The sequence below is a fragment of the Microcaecilia unicolor genome, chromosome 3, assembly GCF_901765095.1.
Source record: "Microcaecilia unicolor chromosome 3, aMicUni1.1, whole genome shotgun sequence".
Lineage (NCBI taxonomy): Eukaryota > Metazoa > Chordata > Amphibia > Gymnophiona > Siphonopidae > Microcaecilia > Microcaecilia unicolor.
Window position 1 is genome coordinate 119,267,210 of NC_044033.1, and position 24,425 is coordinate 119,291,634.

Here is a 24,425-nt window from a genome sequence, read left to right on the forward strand (position 1 = left end):
TTGTTTAATGCACTGAAAACAATCTGTGAAAGAATAAATTGCATATTTGACGGTGCTACATTTTATAGCTGTTACGGTATCATTGTTTCTCCTTTCCCAATGGGACAGCCAAAATTTTGTCTTTAATACTTGCTTGGCTGAAGGAATTTAAGTGTAAAAGAACTATGGCAGACTAATCTTTTTTTAGACATATCTTGATGTTCCCTTAGGAAATGAATAGTATTCACGAACCATACAAGATTATTTATATCTATCTATAAAAAAAACAACTGAATAAAAATGGTCAAGCCATAAAAAGGAATTATCACCAGCATGAATGTTCTAGCTTAAATGGCATATCGAGTGACCATTGTTTTTATTTATCACTCTCATTGCCTTCTATTGTGGACTTTTTCCAGCCTTAGGGAGTTTACATCACTCTTAATAGCATAAGGCGCTCTAGTTCCCACAGAGTCCTTCAAAGATTGACTCATACTCCTTATGTTAATTGTTCTGCTCCCAAAATAAAGTACTTTCAAGGGTGTGGCTCCCAGGGGAAAATCTACTGTACTTAAAGGGCAAGTTCAGAAGTGTTTCACATGTAAATCATTTTGGTTTCTCTCTTCTTTAACTCTTTATTGTCATTTTGTTTTAAAAACAATACATTTAATCAGTGTACTATGTACAACTATTAAGTAAATATTCTGAAAACATACAATAAATGTTCAGGAAGTGTTAACATTTGTTCTGCAACATGATTTCTAAGTAGCCTTCATAAAAACTTTCTCTTCTGAACAGCCATTGCATAAACTTCCAAGAAGCAGTACATATATTGATTTGTTTTTAAAACTCAAGTGATTGCTTGGTAACCAAAACAGAGTGATGTAACAAGCTATTTGTGGGTAGATAGATTAATATTCCAAAGTCAGGTGATATCCAATGACAAACAAACAGCCTGAAAAGAAATATTGATTTGACATTTTATTAGAATTCCATTTGTATATGAAGTAAATCTCTGTAAAATTATCTGTCTAATCTCTTCTCTAATTAATGATCAGTGAGAATAAAAATCTTTTCTAACATGCAACTGTGTTGTATTTTCTCAATCCATCACATACATGAGATCAATAGCCATCAACTGGAAATTTTTGCTTATGTAACATGCCATATGCTGATCAGTATTTCAGAGATACCGAAGAATTACATTATATTGATTAACTATGATTAGAGTTTTTCTTCGTAGGTGTTTTTGCACTACAAATCCTATTGTTTGGTATGTCTTGTGGTGGAATCAAGCAAGTATATTTGTGTCACTTAGGAGTAATCAGTGCAGAAAAGTCACAAAAGCTGAGTGGAGGATAGGAGACGAGTGAGGAGAAGAATGAAAGTGTACTAGGGGAAATGGTGTTTTTCCATTGTTAGTCTAATTAGAGGGGACATTATCAACGTGGGCAACTGTGACCTAGACACATTAGGTGGGTTAGGCACACAAACGGGTGGTGGCCTGGCATGGCTAGAAAATGGGGTCCTAGGAGGCAAGGGGGCTGGGGATTTGGGAAGGGCTCGCAGGTGGGTCTAGGCAGGTTAGAGCAGAGATAGGAAAAGGGGGTGTAGTAAAGGGTAGACGGAGATGGGCAAATGCAGGTAACCAGGGGGAAGTCCAAGAGGTTGGAAAAAGGAGGTGGCCACTGAAGGCAATCAGAGGGGCTTTTGCAAGGGTACAATCACCATGTTTGCCTGCTGCTCCAACAGCTCACTCTGCTCCAATGCCTCCCTTCTAGTGGTGTGATTTTAAAACTTTTCTGCTTGCCTTTCTGGCTTATCGCTACTACTACCCATGTGAGTTTCCGTCGTGCACTGAGCTCACGAAAGCCATTGAGCGCCTCCGTAGCCGTACTCCTAGAACAGACAGTGGTGCCCTCAGGTGTGCCACTTTTGCTGTCCTTCCTTGGGCATGAGAGAGGGCATCCATTTAAGAGTTTTGTTGGTGGTACAGAAGCTTTGCCACACTGGGAGGCATACTACATATGCGATTATTGGGGCGGTGCTGTATCCTCTGGGAGTCGAGGTGAGACATGTTTGCTGGGTTTTTTCACTTTCTGCTAGTGAAGAGGGCTCAGTATGGGGGCAGTGGGAGTTTGTATCGCACTGAGTGGATGTGACCAGTTGCCTTGGTGTCCTAGCAATGCATAGTGAGGTTGTAGGAATGGAAACAGCAATTTTTCAACAGTGATATGAATGGTGCAGTTCAAATTTCTCTCTACATGAAGGGTCGTTGCAATGTTTGAGAGCATTTTTTTTTTTTATTTGAGACTCTGCATGGGCATCTTAACAGAGGCACCAGTTGGAGGCTGGGTCTGTAAGTTAAAGGTGCGGAGCTGGCTGAGCACCAGACTTTGGGGGGGGGGGGGGGGGGGGCCTTGAAAAAGCAGTAGATGTGTGCATGAGCACTTTTTGGTGCACAAATATTTGTGCAGAGGTACCTGGAGGAGGGGAGAGATTTGAGCCCGTTCTGCGCTCATTTTCCAGGGCTGCTGGCAGCAACCATGGTTTGAGCAGTGACCTCAGCACTAGTTGTGCTGATGTTGGCAGATGTCATTTCCTTCCTCTTGTAGCTGTTTTTCATTTCCTGCCACCTTAGACCCAGGCCCTCCTCCCCCCACCCCACCCCCAGGTGCTCAATTCAAGCGGAGAAGGAGGAGAGTAGTTGGATCCTAGTTGACAATACCTGAGGATTCAAGTATAGGTTTGATTAATTCCTTGACTTTATCCTCCATTAAAGGTTTTCTCTTTGAAATTTGTGTTATCATCCCAGAAGATATCATGCAAACTAACTATTAACAGTCATAATATGCTATTGCCCACAGATTTCAGGAGTGGCAATGAGTCTATCATTTATAATACCATCATTCAAATTATGTTCCTTTTATACAGCAGACCTTTTAAAATAAAATTGATATGGAATATGGCACAGCCCTATGCTATTTATATATACATATTTATTTATTTATTTAAAAGCATTTTAATTTAATCCTCAATTAGATCTGTCCTTAAAAAAATCATTTTTACCATCATGGGAGACAGCAGCGAGATATTTAGGTAGGTCACACAACATACTTCTACCCTCCACGTTGTACACCCAGAAGTCTATGCCAACTAGACGGCCATCTTGCTGAGGTCGGCTGCGATTGCATTTTCATGGAACAATTTGGAGGCCATTTTAGTGAGGTCAGATCATTAATGGTTACACCTTGTCTGAGAAGTGATTTAAACCATGCTTTTTCTCTTGTGGTGGGAGTGTTAGATAACATTATGAAGGAAGAGATTACATGTTACAGTATAAGACAACAGTGGTGGACAGAGATGAACCTGGAATGGTTTGAGTTAAGCCTTCGACGCCTTCGTGGCCACACCTCTCCTACTCTCCTCCGCTCTCTTTTACTCCTTCTCTTACTCTCAGCTGGTGACATCAATCCCAATCCTGGCCCCCCTCACCAACTATTATCCCAACTCTACAGATCTCACCGCGACCTCTCTAACCTCATCTCTATTTCTCTACTCCCCTCCTCTTCTCTGCCCTTCTCTTGCGCCCTATGGAATGCCCGCTCTATCTGTAACAAACTCGCCTATATCCATGACCTCTTTATCTTGCGTCACCTCCATCTGCTCGCCACAACAGAAACCTGGCTCTGCCCTGATGACTCTGCTTCAGTCGCAGCCCTGTGCCATGGTGGTTATCTATTTTCACATACTCCTCGCCCTGCTGGGCGTGGGGGCGGTGTTGGACTACTTCTCTCTCCCTCCTCCAGATTTCAACCCCTTCTTCCACCTCAATCTCACTGTTTTTCCTCCTTTGAAGTCCACTCTATCCGCCTTTTCTCTCCTCTGCCTCTTCGAATAGCTGTCATTTATCGTCCCCCTGATAAGTCCCTTTCATCCTTTCTCAGTGACTTTGATGCCTGGATTGCCTTCTTCCATGATCCTTTCTCCCCCTCTCTCATCCTTGGTGACTTTAATATTCCTGCTAATGATCCTTCCAACTCTTATATTTCCAAGTTACTCGCTTTAACGTCCTCCTTTAATCTCCAACTATGCTCCACCTCCCCCACTCATCAAAATGGTCACTGTCTTGATCTCATCTTCTCCTCCAACTGTTCACCCTCTAGTTTCCTTGCCTCTGATCTTCCCTCCTCTGATCACCATCTTATAACTTTCACACTTAAATTTCCTCCCTCCCAGTCCTGTCCTATCTTATCTAATTTATCTAGGAATCTTCACGATATTGACCCTTCATCTCTATCCTCCCATGTTTCAAACCTCCTCTCTACTGTGGCACCATCCACATCTGTCAACGAGGCTGTTTCTTCTTACAACAATACTCTATCCTCTGCCTTAGACACTCTTGCACCTTTGATGACCCGCCCTGTAAGGCGTACAAAACCCCAACCTTGGCTGACTTCTAATATCCGCTACCTACGTTCCTGTACCCGCTCCGCCGAACGCCTCTGGCGGAAATCTCGGGCCCTTGCTGATTTCTTACACTTTAAGTTCATGCTGACCTCCTTCCAATCTGCTCTTTCACGTGCCAAACAGGATTATTATATCCAACTGACCAACTCTCTTGGCTCTAATCCTCGACTTCTCTTCACCACATTGAACTCTCTCCTCAAGGTGCCCCCTCCCCCAACTCCCCCTTCATTATCTCCTCAGACCCTTGCTGAATTCTTTCACAACAAGGTTCAAAAGATAAACCTTGCTTTCTCTACCTCACCACCTCTCCCTCCACTAGTCCGTTTCCCTCTCTCTCCTCCCCCTCATTCCCTTTCCTCCTTTCCTGAAGTTACTATTGAGGAAACTACACTTCTCCTTTCTTTCTCAAAATGCACCACCTGTTCCTCTGATCCCATTCCCACCCACCTTCTTAATGCCATCTCTCCTGCTCTTATTCCTTTTATCTGTCACATTCTCAACCTCTCACTTTCCACTGCGACTGTCCCTGCTGCCTTTAAACATGCTGTGGTCACACCTCTCCTTAAGAAACTTTCACTCGACCCATCTCCCTCCTTCCTTTTCTCTCCAAATTACTAGAGCGTGCTGTTCACCGCCGCTGCCTTGATTTTCTCTCCTCACATGCTATTCTTGACCCACTACAATCTGGTTTTCGCCCTCTCCACTCAACCGAAACTGCGCTTACTAAAGTCTCCAATGACCTATTACTGGCTAAATCCAGAGGTCAATATTCCATCCTCATTCTTCTTGATCTTTCCGTTGCTTTTGACACTGTCAATCACAGCATATTTCTCGATACCCTGTCCTCACTTGGATTCCAGGGCTCTGTCCTTTCCTGGTTCTCTTCCTACCTCTCCCTCCGCACCTTTAGTGTTCACTCTGGTGGATCCTCTTCTACTTCTATCCCTCTGCCTGTCGGCGTACCTCAGGGTTCTGTTCTTGGTCCCCTCCTCTTTTCTATCTACACTTCTTCCCTTGGTTCATTAATCTCATCCCATGGCTTTTCTTACCATCTCTATGCTGATGACTCCCAAATCTACCTTTCTACCCCTGATATCTCACCTTGCATCCAAACCAAAGTTTCAGCGTGCTTGTCTGACATTGCTGTCTGGATGTCTCAACGCCACCTGAAATTAAATATGACCAAAACCGAGCTTCTCATTTTCCCCCCCAAACCCACCTCCCCGTTCCCCCCGTTTTCTATTTCTGTTGATGGCTCTCTCATTCTCCCTGTCTCCTCAGCTCGAAACCTTGGGGTCATCTTTGACTCTTCTCTCTCCTTCTCTGCTCATATCCAGCAGATTGCCAAGACCTGTCGTTTCTTTCTTTACAACATCCGTAAAATCCGCCCCTTTCTTTCCGAGCACTCTACCAAAACCCTCATCCACACCCTTGTCACCTCTCGTTTAGACTACTGCAATCTGCTTTTTGCTGGCCTCCCACTTAGTCACCTCTCCCCTCTCCAGTCGGTTCAAAACTCTGCTGCCCGTCTCATCTTCCGCCAGGGTCGCTTTACTCATACTACCCCTCTCCTCAAGACCCTTCACTGGCTCCCTATCCGTTTTCCGCATCCTGTTCAAACTTCTTCTACTAACCTATAAATGTACTCACTCTGCTGCTCCCCAGTATCTCTCCACACTCGTCCTTCCCTACACCCCTTCCCATGCACTCCGCTCCATGGATAAATCCTTCTTATCTGTTCCCTTCTCCACTACTGCCAACTCCAGACTTCGCGCCTTCTGTCTCGCTGCACCCTACACCTGGAATAAACTTCCTGAGCCCCTACGTCTTGCCCCATCCTTGGCCACCTTTAAATCTAGACTGAAAGCCCACCTCTTTAACATTGCTTTTGACTCGTAACCACTTGTAACCACTCGCCTCCACCTACCCTCCTCTCTTCCTTCCCGTTCACATTAATTGATTTGCTTTGCTTACTTTATTTATTTTTTGTCTATTAGATTGTAAGCTCTTTGAGCAGGGACTGTCTTTCTTCTATGTTTGTGCAGCGCTGCGTATGCCTTGTAGCGCTATAGAAATGCTAAATAGTAGTAGTAGTAGTAGTAGGTGGTCCTTATGTCTCAGGCTGCAATAACCTTCTGATACCTGCCAGATGTTCTAAGCACAGCTTCCAGCAAAGGAAAAGTAAAGGCACAGGATAAAGCATTCTTGTCTGCATTCTCCATGGACACTCTATGACAATCTATCCAGCCATGGCACAGTCATGTGTGGGATCCTCCAGTTTGGTGAATTCCTATTCTCTTTGATACAATGAACATCTGAATTGGTGAGGTGAGGGTTGCTTCAGAGGAGCCAACTTTTAAAAATGATTGGGAGTGTTAAACTCAATACAGCTTTACCCCTCCGTGGGCATTCTGAAGGAGCTTTCATAGTAACTGGGTGTTCAATCACCCACAGAGCTGGCACCTACATTTCGCTTCACAAATTGGATGCATGGGGTTCTTTGTAATTGTATTTAGGGTTTAGCTCATTCTGTATTACAACATTCATTACATCAAACAATAGCCATGAAGACATAACTAATTAATAGCCTTTTATGATATGATACATGAAAGTCACTTAATGGTTTGGGATATTAGCTGGAAACTATAAAAAAAAGGGTGGGTTATACAAAAAAATTACACATTAGTTGCCAAATACTTATAATAATGGTTTCTAATAATGGTTTTTATTTAGCGTTGCTTGATGAGGTTGTTTGAAGTGATATTGCCACTGATCTCACATTGTACACAGAATTTATGGTTCGCAACAACATTTTTCTCATCCTGTTTCTCATAAAATTCCCTCACTTCTATTCATTCTGGCTTATGTAAACAGTAACTGCTTCCTAAATCGACAGCAACAGTAGCTATGCTATAACAAACAAAAATAAATGTCCCCAATTCAATTTCTCATTTTATCAAATCATAGACTAGTAATTCCACAGACAGGCATTTGGCCATGAAAGAAGCCAGCTAAGTGCTCCCAGACATTGATCTAGGCACTAAAGTACCGCCCTGGCACAAGAAGCACCATCGAATTGCTTCCCAGATCTTTGGAATTCGGCTCACTAGATCTTCTGCTACTAAACTTTCAGGTACAGATTCATCCTTAACTGCTTTTGTGCCCGTGTCATTTTTAGACCTAATACTTTTGGACTAGCAGTTAGGCAATGCCTGGGCAATATGTTTGCATTACTAGCATAGGTGATTAATGGAGCAATTAAGGCAAGTGGACAAGGCATGAGAAATACCAATCATATCGGCTTCACTAGCACGTTGCTGTCTATACAGAATACTTTAGGATATAACAGACTAAGACACAAATGGCTTTGGAAACCTAATTATTGGATGAAGTGGTTATTTCATTCTCATTAGAACGCATCACTCCATCTGCGTATTTCCACAAAACATGCTTTCAGTCTTGTCCGCACATCAAAGAATGGCAAACTGAAGCGTAGTTTCATGCATTTACAGCAGGTCTCATGTATTTCCACTAGGACATCATGTTTCATCAGCACAAAATGAATTTCCTCTCAGCACAAAACTACTTTCCATCTCGTAATTCATTGAAGAGATACACATGGCAGTATGGAAGTGTCTACGACATGGCCCCATGATATTGGGCTTAGACGCTAGGGAGCTTGAGAAGCCTAATTATGAAGAAGTTACCTTCACATCAGGACACAGTTTTCCATCAACAAAGTCAGCACACACACACAAGTACCCGAGTTTAAGAATAGGGTAGATGGGAGACCATGACAAGCGAGGTGTCGCTGTCTTGGTCTATGGCGCTGGGTCATAGCCTGATAGAGCACACAACAGTGTGTCTCAGAGCAAGTCGAGATTCAAAAGTGGTAAATGTGAAGTTGTTTTATCACATGCTAGCAGTGGTATGGATGATGTCAAAGACCGGGGCAGTCCCCCTCTTGTATGAAGGGGGGGGGGGGGGGCCAGTACCAGAATAACAAAAGGCTGGTGGTGCTTTCCTCTGACTTGGATGGAATGGGAAGGCTGAAGTCATCAAGAAAGAGAGTCAATGGTTAAGAAGGGGAATGCGCTTTTATGATCAAAGAAGTGATGATAGTGCCTCGACATTTCTATGGTATATACCCTAGGCAGAGCATAAAATGTGCTTTGTAAGTAAGGTGGAAGTAGTTGGAGCTATGTGATGCAAAAGGCTAGACACCCTATACTAAAAGTGCTCTAGATAAAAGATCAATTCATGTATTTAATTGCTTGATATTGTAAGCTGCATGCAAGAATATAATTGCACAATACAGTAAATGTTTTTACATGTGTGAGTAGTTGAATGCTGTGGTCATAATAAATTCCACTCTTCTCAGATAATTTGTCAAATGTTGATACATGTGTGGGATGAAAGGAGAGTGCCAAGGTGCCACGTGCTCTGTTTGAGACCCGTTGAAACCCTGGCCTAAAATAGCACCACTTGTAAAATACCTAATCTTTATTTATTTATTTATACCTAATATTTATTTAAAATTTTATGCATCAGTGTGTATTGCTTAAAGCTTAATATCAGAAGCCCTGACCATGATAAATCTGTGCAGGAAGTGAGCTCACAATTATCACGTATTGCCAACCAATCAGATTCCCTTTAATGCAGGGGTGGGAAACCTTGGTCTTCATGCACAGCCTCCATGTATGCAAATACATCTGATGCATATTCATTGTTGAAATTCTGGCAACCTGACTGGGTTGCGGCCCTCGACGATCAAGTTTGACCACCCCTGCTTTAAAGGGAATCTGATCGGTTGGCAGTATGTGATATTTGTGAGCTCACTTCCTGCATGCATTTATCATGGTCAGGGCTTCTGATATAAGGTTGAGGACCAAGGTTGCCCACCCTATGAACCATAACTCCCTATATTTCTTTTCGTAAAATCTTGGCCCTTTTTTTTTACTAGACAAGAGGCTTGAATTAATTAATGATGAGATAATTGGTATTTTATTGTCAACAGTCTAATTGAAATTACTTATGTACATTCCTTCCGATTGGAAGTCTCTTGTTATGTACTCTGCTTTGCACCATTGAGCTTAAAGGCAGATTATAAATACCCAAATAGAATAGAATGTAATGTAATGTAGCTAATGACACTGTTCTGAATATGGCTGTTCCCAGTACCTCAAGGAAATTTTGAGGTAACTGCTTAATTAAGGGGCCCTTTTGGGCTTAATGCACTATAAAGCAGGATTTTAATATCCTGCAAGTCCAACCTAATGCTGTATCAAGAAGTCATGTTCCCAGTATTTTCACACAGCTGCTAGACTAATATACAGATTGAATAGATATACTAGTGTTTCAACTCATCTAAACAAACTGGACTGGCTTCCCATAGCAGAAAGACTCAGATTCAAAGCTTCTTGTTTAGTTTTTCAAATCCTACAGGGCTTCACCTCTGAACTGCTGACTAAGACCGCTTCGCTATGTCTGGTCCAGTCTAACAGACTGAATCAACAACTGATGCTAGCATCACCATTCCAAAGAAATCAGAAGATTTTCAACTCTCTATTCCCTGTTCTTGGAGTCAAAATATGGAACTCTATTCAGCAAAGAAAACCACCCCAAAGGGGTGGAGGTACACTGGTTCCTACGTAAAAGGTTGCAGAAGCAAGAAGTAGGAAATGTAGGCTCTTCTAAAAACCGGAGGAGACATCTATAAAGAAACAATTCTTTATTGCAAGCGAAGTGATGACTCACTTCGCTTGCAATAAAGAATTGTTTCTTTATAGACGTTTCCTCTGGTTTTTAGAAGAGCCTACCTTTCCTACTCTCTAGGTATTCCCATCAGAACAAAAAACAGATATGTCAACTTCAGGAAGAGGCTAAATACCTTTGTATTCCCAAAGATTGCTTCATAACAATCTATCATGACTTCTTCCTCCTAGTATCATCCATTATCCTTTCCTTAATGTTTTTAGGGGCCCTTTTACCATGCCGTGTAGGCGCCTACGTGCACCCAACGCACACCAATTTGGAGTTAGCGCCCGGCTACCACGTGGCTTTTGCGGTAATTTCATTTTTTGTGCACGTCCGAAAAATAATTTTTGTTTTGTGACATGCGTCAAGTGGCATTTGTCACTCGTAGGTCATTACCACCCGGTTAACCCGTGAGACCTTACCACTAAGTCAATGGCTGGCAATATGGTCTCAGACCCTAAATGAACGCACGCCAATTTTTATTTTGCCACACGTCCATTTTCAGCAAAAAATTTTAAAAGACCTTATTTTTTACAGGCGCGCTGAAAAATGCAACTGCGCGTGCCCAAAACCTGCGCCTACACTATCGCAGGCCATTTTCAGTGCACCTTAGTAAAAGGACCCCTTAGTCTCATGCATTAATCCAGTGGTCTCTAATGTTTCTCAAACCACACACTAACACTATTTGCTTTTGTCTCACATAGAATGTAAACCACACTGAGCCCTGGAAAGGGGATATTAACGGTGTACAAGAATTGATCTTGAATTGAATTGAAAAATGCATTAATCTTACCATTAACACATGGGATCAATGCACTGTTAACACAAAAGCACTTAGCGCCTTCTATGCAGGATAGGGTAAATGGTCTTGTGTTAATGGTGTAGTAGCCAGTTAGTGCACAGTAATCCACTAGGTGGCTAATGCTTCCATGCTCACTCTTCTCCCATTTTATGCCCCCTGACAGAAAAATTCAGTAATACACAGTTTAATGCATGGAAATAGGCAAACTACCGAAATAACTCAAACATGAAATTGTTAATCTGCTAGTAATATGCAACCTGTCTTTAAAATCGTCCTTAGTACCTGAAGATTGGAGGGTGGCCAATGTAACACCAATTTTTATGACGGGTTCCAGGGGCAATCCAGGAAATTACAGACAGGTAAGCCTGGCGTCTGTGCCGGGTAAAATAGTGGAAACTATTATAAAGAATAAAATTATGTAACACATAGGTAAACATGATTTAATGGGACAGAGTCAGCATGGTTTCAGCCAAGGAAAGTCTTGCCTCACCAATTTGCTTCATTTGAAGGTGTGAATAAACATGTGGATAAAGGTGAGCCAGTTGATGTAGTGTATCTAGATTTTCAGAAAGCTTTTGATAAAGTTCCTCATGAGAGACTCCTGAAAAAATGAGAGTCATAGGATATGACTTTGTAATTCTTTGTTGTGGATTAGGAATTGTTTTTGGAAGGAAAACAGAGGGTAGGGTTAAATGGCCATTTTTCTCACTGGAGGAGGGTGAATAGTTGAGTGCCGCAGGGATCTTTACTGGGACCAGTGCTATTTAACATATGTATAAATGATATGGAAATCGGAACAGCAAGTGAGGTGATTAAATTTGCAGATGACACAAAACTATTCAAAGTTGTTAAAACACATGCGGACTGTGAAAAATTGCAGGAAGACCTTAGGAAATTGGAAGGTTGGGCATCCAAATGGCAGATGAAATTTAATGTGGTCAAATATAAAGTGATGCACATTGGAAAGAACAATCCAAATCATAGTTAGACATGATGCTAGGGTCCACCTTGAGGGTCAGCACTCAAGAAAAAGATCTAGGTGGTGTTGTAGACAGTATCCTGAAATCTTCTGCCCAGTGTGCAGCAATGGTCAAAAAAGCAAACAGGATGCTAGGAATTATTAGGAAAAGGATGGTAAATAAGACTGAGAATTCTGTAACGCCTCTGTTTCACTCTATGGTGCAACTTCACCTTGAGTATTGCTTCAGTTTTGGTCGCCGTATATCAAAAAAGATATAGCGGAATTTTAAAGGGTCATAGAAGAGCAACCAGAATGATAAAGGGGATGGAACTCCTCTCATATGAGGAAAGGCTAAAGAGGTTAGGACTCTTCAGCTTGGAAAAGAGATGGCTGAGGAGAGATATGATTGAGGTCTACAAAATCCTGAGTGATGTAGAACGAATAGAAATAATTGATTTTTTACTCTTTCAAAAGGTACAAAGACTAGGGGACACTCAATGAAGTTACATAGAAATACTTTAAAAACAAATAGGAGGAAATATTTTTTCACTCAACGAATAGATCTGGAACTCTTTGCCAGAGGATGTGGTAACAGTGATTAGCTTATCTGGGTTTAAAAAAAAGATTTGGACAAGTTGCTGGAGGAAAAGTTCATAGTCTGCTATTGAGACAGACATGGGGAAGCCACTGCTTGCACTGGCATAATGTTGCTACTGTTTGGGTTTCTGCCAGGTACTTGTGACCTGGCTTGGCCACTGTTGGAAACAGGATACTGGGCTAGATGGACTATTGGTCTGACCCACTGTTCTTATGATCTTATGTACCGCAAAACCCCTTAATCCAGTCACACAATAGCCTGTTTCAGTGTGTTAAGTGCTTATTGTTCCTTAGTATTTAAAAAAAAGAGAGATGTGAACATTTCAAAATAACTCTGAGCCTTTTTACTAAAGTGCAGTAAGTTCTTGCACTTATCATACTCTTAACAGCAAATATTAATCTGCACTTTAGTTAAAGGGCTCAGAATTATTTTGAAATGTTCACATCTCTCTCTCTCTCTCTCCTTCTCTCTCTTTTTTTTCTTTTTAACCAGAAAAAGTCATCTTTTTTCTTTGAAAATGACTATTTCCTAGATGATGTTGTGCTTAGTACATCTATCCTTTTGTGGGTACAGTAGGATTCGGGGGGAGGGGGGGTTGTGACACCTCAAGCGGGGGTTGGGCATAACCGGTGAAATAATATAGCCAATCAAAAGGATGAAACACAAACGTAGGTATTTATTTAAAGAGGTTTTGGGCCTGTTACTTCACAGGGCCCGTGACATAGGGTGGAAAACCTTCTGCAGTCCTGCACAGTCCACGGCTGTCGGAGTTGCCATGCCCCAAACACAGCTGTCAAGTTCTTGGGTTCCTCCCTGAGGTGCAGGTCTGGCTCTTGCCAGAACTCAAAACAAACTTGCAGTGTTCAATTCAAAACAAGTGCAATGGCTTACCTCAGCTAGGTCCAGTTATAAAATGATTCAGCAGCACATTGTGGTAATTCACATCTCCTCCCCAGTGCTGCCTCCAACTTCTGCCTGGCCTGTCTTTTAAACTTCCTGGTTGTGTCTCTGCCCCTCCTGGCTTACTTCCTACTGGAGTGAGATCTTCTCTCTTAAGGTGGCCCAGGCTAATTAGAGAGGGACTTCTCTTAAGGGTGAGAGGCAGCGTCATCCTATACACCCTATCACAGGGAGGCTGACACTTTCCACCACAAGTGTAATAGATAGATTAGATTATGGGCCTGGGTCACCTTCTGTACAGCGCACTTTACTGACCACTAGGCTATTCCAGAAACCTGCTTGCTGCTCTAATAGGACTGGCCATAACATCTGAAGCTATCATAGTGGCTGATATGTACTGTTTCATATACATCTTTGGGGGGTGGGAGGGGTTCAGTGACCACTGAAGGCGAAAAATAGTGTCATTCCTTTATTTTTATTTATTTTATTTATGTTACATTTGTACCCCGCGCTTTCCCACTCATGGCAGGCTCAATGCGGCAGGCAATGGAGGGTTAAGCGACTTGCCCAGAGTCACAAGGAGCTGCCTGTGCCGGGAATCGAACTCAGTTCCTCAGTTCCCCAGGACCAAAGTCCACCACCCTAACCACTAGGCCACTCCTTCGGAGGTCATCTGGTCATTTAGGCCACTTTTTTGTGGATTATTCATTAATTAAACAGGTCTAGACCAAACCGTCCAACTTATAGCCCTGGATGTTTTTGTTCCATTATGGTAGAAAAATGTGCAAGTGTTAGGGATTTCCAGATCCCACCCTTAACACACCCCTGACACGCCCCCTTGTGATTTGAACACACTTCTGACGGACTTCATAGAAAAAACAACTATAATTTGGTTTTGAAAATACAAATTTGAACATTTTTGTGAGAAAAATGTCCAAATGCAGATTTAAGCCACTTTTTGGGTGTTTTTCTCTTTTGAAAATGAGCCCCAAAGTATCTGGCAGTGGAGGGATTCTGTGTTATTACTGAATTAGTATCAGAACTGTGATTTTTTTTTTCTTTTTTTTTAATAAGCTGTAAGGGGAATCCTTTTAGCTTTGCTCTGTATAGGCTCCAGAATAAGTAAAAACGTTCTTGATGTTGCAGTAAGTTCAGTATGCATTTATCTACCATTCAACCACATATCAAAAAACTGTGTGTAGCATATCAGTCCCAGATTTGTTACTAATGAAATGAATGAAGATTAAAAGTTCTGTGAGAAAACTTAACAGTTAATAAGTAGTTTGAGTTCAGTAACTATTTTAAAAAAGTAAATTAACTACAATAACATGATATTTGGGCTCTTTTGTTCAGTGCAACTGTAGTGTTCAGTGCGTCATACACATGAACACAGTCTGTCAGGTATGTCACAACAGGAGAAAGGTTGAGAACCTCTGGTTTAAAGCATTTGCTTTCATTCTCCCAGCCCAAACTGTAATTTTTGGTTTGGCTTGCTTCCTTCCCCCCTACTTCACCCCTGGCTCATTCATTTCATTTTTCTGAGTAAACTTACAAAATGATGTTTTGTGAATGTAGAAAATGTTTACTGTTAATTCAGTTTATACAGGACTAAAGGGTCTGTTTACTAAAATGTGTAAATGTTTGCATTTTCTGCACTTCAGCTGCAACAATTAATGCATGGTAATTGCAAAGGCTGTGTGTTAACTTGAGGGCATGCCAAGCATATCCCCTGCAGTTACCTCACAGAAAAAGATCTTTACTGTGCATTAAATTTATTCACAATTAGCCTGGATGCATTTAAAACTTCCTTTTGAGTGACAGCCTGTGGTTAACTATAGCATGTTACATGCATTGTGCAGTCCACACCCATTTTCCACCTATAACCTGCTGAATTCCCACCTGAATTCCCATGCAGTGTTAATTCATGTATTAACACAGCATGCAGTTAATACATGAATTTCCATGTGCAGTCATGTCAGCCTAGTAACAGTTAACTGTGCTTACAGAACATGCTAATTCACACACCAACTGCTCAGTGCACTTAGTGAATGGGCCTCCTAAATGTGATTTGTGACAGCCAGTCAGATTGTTGTTTCTGGAGTATATTGATAGCTTGACTATGCTCTACCATCTCATGCATGTACACAGTATCAAGTGCTCTTGATCTACACTTATGTAGAAATGTGTCAGCATTTTTTTTCAGGTTCGTTTGACCTATTTGCTAATTGATTGTATGCAAATTAAATTGTAGGGCTATGTGCCTACAAGAGACTGGTCCATTTATTGCAGAACTAATAAAGCAAGAGTCTACAGCCTTCTTCACGCCCAGTCCTTGAGGACCGCCAACCGATCAGCTTTTCAGGATATCAATAATTAATATGCAGGAGAGAGATTAGCAGCCTACCGCTCCCATTATACACAAATCTCTCATGCATATTCCTTAGGAATATCCTGAAAACCTGACCTGTTGGCAGTCCTTACAGACTGAGAGTGAAGTCCACTGGTCTACAGTATCACTAAGTAGAAGAAGCCTATACAAGTAGAAGATTGCAGCATGCTAAAAGCTGTGTCTTGCTATTGAAATGAGCCATGAGCTATTATAATAATAGGTTATAAAGTGAGAGGAAAACATCTTGAAGGGAAGACCATTTCCTTTTCGATCCTTTTTTTTTTCTCCCATTCCGTATTATTCAAGAGCGCCAAAGAACTGTTTGCTGTTTATTTAGACCAGAAAAATCCCCCTGTGGTCCATGTAGGAAGTTTTGCCAAACACCACAAATCCTGATCCTCAAAATATCAGTGTTGAGACACTTTAACCCTTTCCTTCATAAACTAACATTAGGGATCTTCATGTAAGTACAGAAGATGATGAGAACTCTTCAGAGAATAAAAGTAAAGACTGCTGCGCCATTAAGTCTCTTGGGGTGTGGGGGGGGAGGGAGGAGGAGAAACCCGACAAATAGGCTGCTGTCTTCTGCAGAGATTCCTGGCATTTGTCACAGTTGAAACCACAGACATGTCAGATTTGTGCCAACAGTTCCCTTAAATTGTTTGCAGTTTCTATCCTTTACTTTGCATTCTTGTTTGTTTGTGGTATATCTTAACATGTGAAATATGTGCATTGAAAGCCTGAAAAAAAAAAGAGGAGACGCAGATAAGACAAAAATAATTTTCTGCTGAGCCATTAGTTGTGATCTATAACGATAAAACACAGTAAGCATGCTAGGATCTCACATTTTCATTTTGATAATTGTTTCATTGGTCACATTCCAATACTGTATTTTCTTTTTTGAGTAGCAAGATAACTATTTCAGCGAGACGTCGGAATATTTTAATGAAGCATCAAAAGATGGAAAATATATACAACGGAAGCAGGTCATCTTAAAAGAGCTGTATGTCAACCATTTTAGTTTGTTTTTGTCCTGCCTTTTAATTTGCTGACTGCCAAAGTAATGTATTGTACAATGTAGCATATTATTATAAGAAATAAGAGACAATAAAGTATGCAATAATATGCACAGTACAGTCCAAAAAAATGTTTGTGTTGCTAAGAGTTTCACTTGGCTTGTCAAATATTAAGTCAAGCTTAAGCACTCTGCTCTTAAGTTAATATTGTGGTTATCCCTCTTATGCAGAACTATCTTTTGAAATGAGTCACATGTAGATCACAATAATATCTGTTCTGAATACACTTGTACTGTACCTTGTGTCATAGATGTACTTTGTTTAATTTGTGGGACAGGGAGGTAAGAGTAACAAAGTATGCACTTTCTCCCTCCATCTCTACAGGCATAGATTATCAGGCAGGTATAGGGGTACATTTTCCCTTATAAGTGAATGTGAATATATATATATATACACACACACACACACACAAACATTCTTAAATTCTCCTCCTACAACCAACCTCAGTGGTCTCCCCATTTTTCCTTCCCACATCTCAGTGTTCTTCCCATTATTCCTCCTTGACTCCAGTGCTTTCCCAATCGCCTCCACTAATCCTCGATGCCAGCATTCCTCCTTCAGCTCCTATCTCCTCACTCCTTGACTGTAGCATTCTTCTCTTTCTCTCCCTCAAGACTGTATCCCACCAGCTTCCAACCCTGCCTTCTACCTGTCCTGCTGCTGTTTTCTTCCTCCGTTGAACCTCTGGTTAGCAAGACCACCGCTTCGTCTTTGCCTTCAAGTTTGTGGGACCACAGCATTCTTGCATAGACCGGTAGCAGTGTGGCTTCCTCATCTTTGCCTTGCAGACCAATACACTGGCTTAATCCTTCTCTCTCTCTTTTTCTTTAAATAGGTAGATAGGTAGAGATGTGTATACATGTGTGTATATATATAGTGAAGGTCTAGAGAATTGTGTTATTTCAGGCCAATTCTGAAGTACACTTATGCAGTCTGCTATAGAGCTAATTTGGAATCAGCTTGGAGTAAGTGAAGCTTTTAGTTTAAATGTGTCTAACAGGTTCATAATTATGGGACTTAGTACCTCCCTTCTGTCTTCCATCCTTCACTTACTCTGTATTTCTTGCACAGATTTGTTTCTAGGGCACAACGTTTCCTAATTAGTTTAATTAGGTAAAGTGGTATTTGTTAATTCTCCAGATACTTTGGGGGCAGTTCTATAATTTGGTGCCTCAGTCTAGGCATTCCAATGCTGTGCGCTTAGCACCAGTTCTAGAAAATCACACACCTACTGAAAGCTGCTCACTGGCTCCCAGTCTCTCACAGAATCTCATACAAATTACTTCTGGTTTTTAAAACTCTCTACTCTGGAGAACCCATCTACCTCTTCTGTCATCTAATACAATATATACCTTCACAAAGCCTCAGATCTCTTGATAATAAACAGTTTACTATTCCTAGCTATAAAGAAATTACCCATGAGCACATTAGGGCATCCATATTTTCTGTGCAGGGGCGTCACTTATGGAATTCTCTACCCTCTCCACTGAGGTTACAGACATCTCTTCCTCAATTCATAATTGCCCTCAAGACCTTAACTTCCTCCCACATATTAGAGGACCACCCTTGGGGCTCCCTTGTGAAGACATTGAGCTTACCTACCCATTGTTCTTCCCCCACTCCCCCCACTCTCTATGGTTAATGGAGTTCCGCCTTTCTTTCCCTATGCTACCTGTTATGCTGTTTGTTCCTATTCTACTTGCCCTTTTGTAATTGATATTAGATTGTAAGCTGCCTAGCTGGCATGTCTGTAAGGCGGGGTAGGAAACGCAAATAAAACTTAAGACTTGAACAGCATCATGGGGCCAAGATTCCGTTATAGAATAATAGGGTAAGGTCAGCGTTGGCGTGCTCATGTGCAGGTGCGCCCTCTTATTCCATGTCAACGGTGTGCCTAGGTGTGCCAACTGATGCACATAGGGTTCCTTTTACTAAGCGTGGTAAGCCCAACGAGGGCTTACCGCTTGCTATATAGGAAGCACTGCCGGGCTACTGCAGCAGCCTGGCTGTACTTCCCACCACTAGCACGTTGTCATTCCAGCGCTACAAAAATTTATTTATTTTTGTAGCGCCAGAGTGTACCTGGCGGTAATGATGCAGTGTCACACGCTGCCCAGTTACTGCCGGGTTAACGCAGGAGCCCTTAACTGCCACCTCAATGGGTGGAGGTAAGGGCTCCCCGCCCCCCCCCCCCCCCCCCCCCCCCGCCCCCCGAAATGGCCACACGGCAAATGCTTTACTTGCCATACGGCCATTTCCTGCAGCAAGATGAGACTTCTGTTTTACCAGCTGCAGTAAAAGGGGGCCTCAGCACCTGTGTAAAACACACGCTAGCGCCAGCCGCCTTTTGCCGCAGCTTGGTAAAAGGGGCCCGTAGTTTCTAGTATTCTATAAACTGCACATGGAACTGAGAGACACATCCCAGTCTCCGCCCATGTGTAAGCTCCCTTGCCCTTTGCACATAGGTGCCTACCTGTAAGATGGCGTAAGTGACACCTACCTCTAGGCATCACTTTTTAGAATTGCCCCCTTATTTCATGGTACCTGGGGTAAGCCATAATGAATTACCTATTTTATAAGCAGGTTGGGTACATATTTTATGACTTACTATGCTAAATGAAAATAGAGCAACCCTGTCAATATCCATATTCAGAGCTCTTAAATCATGATGGTATAAATTAAAAAATGCATACCTAGATCTTTGTACTACACAACCATAATTATGTGCCTAGTGGTGCATCTATGTTGAATCTCCATTTTCCATGTCCGATGTGTCTCAAAAGATATATTTTTCTTCAAAGATACAAATCTAATACAAAGAGTTCCTCAGTCGCATGATCTGCTACTTAGAAGGAGCTTTCTTCCAGAATTCCCAGGGTTCACATTCCACTTTTACAGCCTATCAAAAGTTATGTTCTTTCATACACTGTGTTTAAAAGTGGACACCCCATTAGACAGCCTATGATTTCAGAATGTGCTTTTTCTGTGCTATTTTCCATTTCTTTCCAGAGAATTTAAATTATTAACCCCCAATTTACTAAGCCATCCTAGCAGCTGCCGTGTGCTAATGTTGACACAGCCCATTCACTTTGAATGGGCTATGTCGACATTGCCGTGCAGCTTAGTAAACAGCGGAGTTATTCATTTGTACTTGATGAGCAGGTTTGATATCAGTTGAATAAAGATATAGGGGCCCTTTACAAAGCGACAGTAAGCCCAACGCAGGCATACTGCTCGCCAAAAAGGAAGTACCGCCAGATGACTGTAGCAGTCTGGTGGTAGTTCCTACCCCAGTGCACCGTCATATCCGGTGCTGAAAAAATGTATTTATTTTTGTAGTGCTGGTGTGTACCCGGCGGTAATTGGGCAGTTCTTGCGTGCTGCCCGGTTACCGTCAGGTTACTGTAGGATCCCCATACCACCACCTCAATAGGTGACAGTAAGGGTTCCCCCCCCCCCCCCCCCCGAAATGGCAAGTGCTTCGCTTGCCGCACAGCCATTTCTTTTAAAAAAGAAAGACCTACCTTTTACTCACTGTGGTAAAAGGCCTCAGCTTGCGTCAAAAACACGCGTCGATGCCAGCACAGGCCCCCTTTTGCCACAGCTTGGTAAAAGGGGCCCATATTGAGGGACATTTTCAAAAAAAGGCCATCTCACAGTCATAATCAAAGGTCTAGATTTCCTGTTTGATTATTTATTTTATTTATTTGTTGCATTTGTATAACACATTTTCCCACCTATTTGCAGGCTCAATGTGACTTACATTATTTCGTAATGGCGATTGCCATTTCCAGCATAAGGAAATACAAATTGGTATTGCATTAAATGTCCATAAGTGACCAAGTAGATTAGCAGTCAAGTATAGAGAATTATCAGGATAAGAAATAGAGTGGTGTTGCGTTAAAGTTCATTCGTGACAAGTTGATGAGGCAATCAGGTATAGAGAGTTTGGTTATGTCCGGTTCTGGTATAAGTTTTGTTGACTGGAATTTAGGATGGATCGTTGTGGTATGCCTTGTTGAACAGGTTGGTTTTTAGTGATTTTTGGAAGTTTGTTAAGTCGTGCATTGTTTTTATGGCATGTGGTAGCGCATTCCATAGTTGCGTACTTATGTAGGAGAAGCTGGATGCATATGTTGATTTATATTTTAGTCCTTTGCAGCTGGGGTAATGGAGATTCAGGAATGTGCGTGATGAACTTTTTGTATTCCTGGTTGGTAAGTCTATGAGGTCTGACATGTAGACCGGAGCCTTGCCGTGAATGATTTTATGAACTAGAGTACAGATTTTGAACGTAATACGTTCTTTGATTGGGAGCCAGTGTAATTTTCCTCTTAGGGGCTTGACGCTTTCGTATTTCGTTTTTCCATGGCTGTGAGATGGACATTTTTACAGTGAAAGCGTCCAAAATGAATAGCCATTTTCCAGATTGAAACGTCCAACTTTTGAGTGACAAAAAAAGCAGGGACATGAATGTCTGTCTGGCATCGTTTTCAAAAATATGGCCACACAGATGGCCCTGCAGAACAGAGGAGTAGCATAGTGGTTAGTGCAGTGGACTGTAAACCAAGGGGCACAGGTTGAAAGGCCACTATAACGTTTTTTGTAAATATGATTCCTCTAAGACCTGAAAATACCTACTGTACCTGAATATATGCCACTTCAATAGCCTTCAGGCTTGCAGGTATCATATATTTAGATACAGTAGATATTTTTCTGTTTCTAAAAGGCTCAGAATTATTTTAAAAACATTGAAGTGGGACTTGAACCTGGGTCCCTTGGTTCACAGTCTAACTGCCGTAATCACTAGGCCTGCACTTCTGACCTGTTTGCTGCTTTGCTCAGAATGGTCATAATACCCTGCAGCTGACATTTCCTTTCCACTTTCACTTTCAGGGGAGAGGGAAGGACACAGCAGTCCCTGGGGGATTAAGGAGGAGTCATGCCTTAATACCTCCAGTGGTCAGCACTCAATTAGAGCAACTTTTTGTAAGTTAGATGTGACTGAAACAGTTCTAGATGAAAATGTCCTTCTTTTCAGATGGGAACATTTCTTCCCATTCGAAAATCCCTGTTGGACAACCTACTTTTGGACCCTCCCTAGTCCCGGCCAAAACACGCCCGCAGCACATCCCCTTGCTGTTTGGATGAACTGTAGTTTGAAATGTCCAAATTCTGACTTTCCAAAATCAGGATTTGGATGTTTGTAGCAGATGGACTCTTCTTTTTTTTTTTTTTTAAACATCCATTTGCTTTGAAAATGAGCACCAATATCTTTAAATGTCATGGGAGAAAGGAAATTTTGTGAAAAATCACTTTGAAGATTGGGAAATAGAATGTACTTTTCTATGTACAGTGTTTTCTGTTTTGTTCAGCTGGTCATGGAATTTGATACTTGAATGCAGCATTGACCCTTAACATCTGTAATGAATCTGACTCAGCTATTGGAATAAAACTCGAACTCCTTCACAGCTGTGTCACTAATTTAAAGGATTCTCCTAGTACAGTGGTAATTCAGATGGATAAACTTTGATAATACCCACAGTTAACAAGCATGTACACTTGTCAAGATAGCACACTGAACAGATTTGTTTCACTTTCATGTAGGGGCAGTTTTCTAGTTCTGTTTCAGAAATGATAGAATACTGTAGTGAAATGAAAAATGTAATTCTCAATTATTTGTTTTATTGACAGTGTTGAAAAGACCAGAAGAACCAACAAAAATGCCATGAAAGTAACTTTAGGATCAGAGAACTTTGAGACTGGGTGCAGAAAGAGTGAACATCAAGCTTCTTCCGATTTACAGTCTGAAGCAGAATGTAGGAGTACAAGGCAAGCCAATAAATGATTACATAAATACAGCTAAGAGCAGCTCGGAGCTTCCTGTTTCAGAAATGGAAAATGATGTTAATCAGAGACAGCCAGATGATGCTAGCAGCCAGCAAAAACCTCATTTTGTGGAGTGGCTAGAAACAAGACTCTTAGGCAGGAACAGTTCTTGGAGTTGTGAGTCAGCACCACCAGACCCAAAACAAAGTCAAAGACCGACTATAACGCAACCAAATTGAAGCAGACATTACTCTAAGGAAAAGCAAGTTTTTTGCAAGAAGGCATCTTTTGGAAAGGATATATTTATCCCTAGAGAGGTAGTAATGAAAGGGAATGTTGCCAGTTCTTTAATGCAAACTACTGAGAAGTCGCTGCTGGATCCCATGTTGACCAGTGTTTTGGTTGAAGCTTCATTCAGTGAAGAGGTGCTTGTTTGAGAACAAAATACCCTTAAACCTGTTCTTATGAAAAATAACACGGTGCACACAAACCTAAACAAGCTAGCCACAAACACTGAACAATTGCTCTCAATTCCTACATCCTCTCATTTAAAAACAAAGTATAGTCCTTTGGAAGAACTATTCCAAGAAAGAAACAGAAAATCCTCCAAGAAAGCTAAAACTGCAATGGCTTAGAAAGTCCTAGAGAGAAAATTAGCTGTATGCATGTCACATCACATATTTGGTACTATATTTTAGAATTTGTGTATTTTTAAGGAGATGTTATAAATAAAGTGTAAGCAGATCAGTATCTGGATTGTTGAATTTATAAGTTGGCCATATTTGTATAACAGCTGCAGTAATAAATACGTTTATGTGCGTGTGTGTATATTGCATGTAGCTAAGGGTGACTTAATAATCCTTTAGTCAGTCAACTGCATAGTAAACTAAATTTTTACTTTTATTCATGATAGTAGTCTCTGAGCATTGTGCTGGTGTCAGGGTATTCTCAGGAAGAACTGCCTTCATACTTTTTGTTGAATTTACTCTTTTGATTCTCTGTTTTCTCCAAAAACAAGCAAGTCCTCACATATGGAGTGACATTGTCCAGTGGAACCCAGATGGTGAGATATACTGTACCAAGCATATGTGGGCTCACGTGCTGGGACTCTCACCTAAAACCACCTTCTTTTCAAATTTCCTACAGGGCCTACAGGATATATTCTGTCACTGTCTCACGGTGCAGCAAATTTTGTGTTTGTGTTATTCATTATTTCAGTGGGTTACTACAGTGGAAACCTGCTTTCCCTTCTAGAAACTGTAGGGGTTTTGTTTTTACCGCTTTTCTTCCTTTTTGCCACAGTTGCAATCTTAATCAGTGCATTGAAAGGTTTGAGACTTTGGCTATCAAATTGTATAATTTCTCATCAAATATTTTTCTGATGATGTCCCAGAAGAAAGGAGCTCTGAATAGCTTCAAATGGTGCAGAAGCTGCTTCAAGATTGTCATTTGTGAACACCCGTGTGCCTATTATGTCTTGGAGCCAACCGCAGCATCTCAACATGTCCTGCTTGCCAGGTACTCATGTTTAGAGGTCTCCATGGACGCCAAGAGCATACGGAAAGGTTCTTGATGCTTGTAAATCTTGTCCAAATGCATCAGTATAGGAGACATCCTGAAGAATCATGTAATTGCACTTGGGTGCTGGGGATGCATTGATCTCC

General features: G+C 41.5%; 1 protein-coding gene across 1 annotated transcript in view; it reads left to right on the forward strand.

Annotated features, from left to right (window-relative positions):
• Positions 1–23,903, forward strand: part of SLX4IP (SLX4 interacting protein) — a 236,464-nt gene extending 212,561 nt beyond the window's left edge. The window contains 3 exon segments of the mRNA XM_030196329.1: positions 16,765–16,859; positions 22,627–22,768; positions 22,770–23,903. Coding sequence (XP_030052189.1) covers positions 16,765–16,859; positions 22,627–22,768; positions 22,770–23,000 — 468 coding nt within the window. The 3' untranslated portion in view covers positions 23,001–23,903.
• Positions 23,904–24,425: the final 522 nt, after the last annotated feature.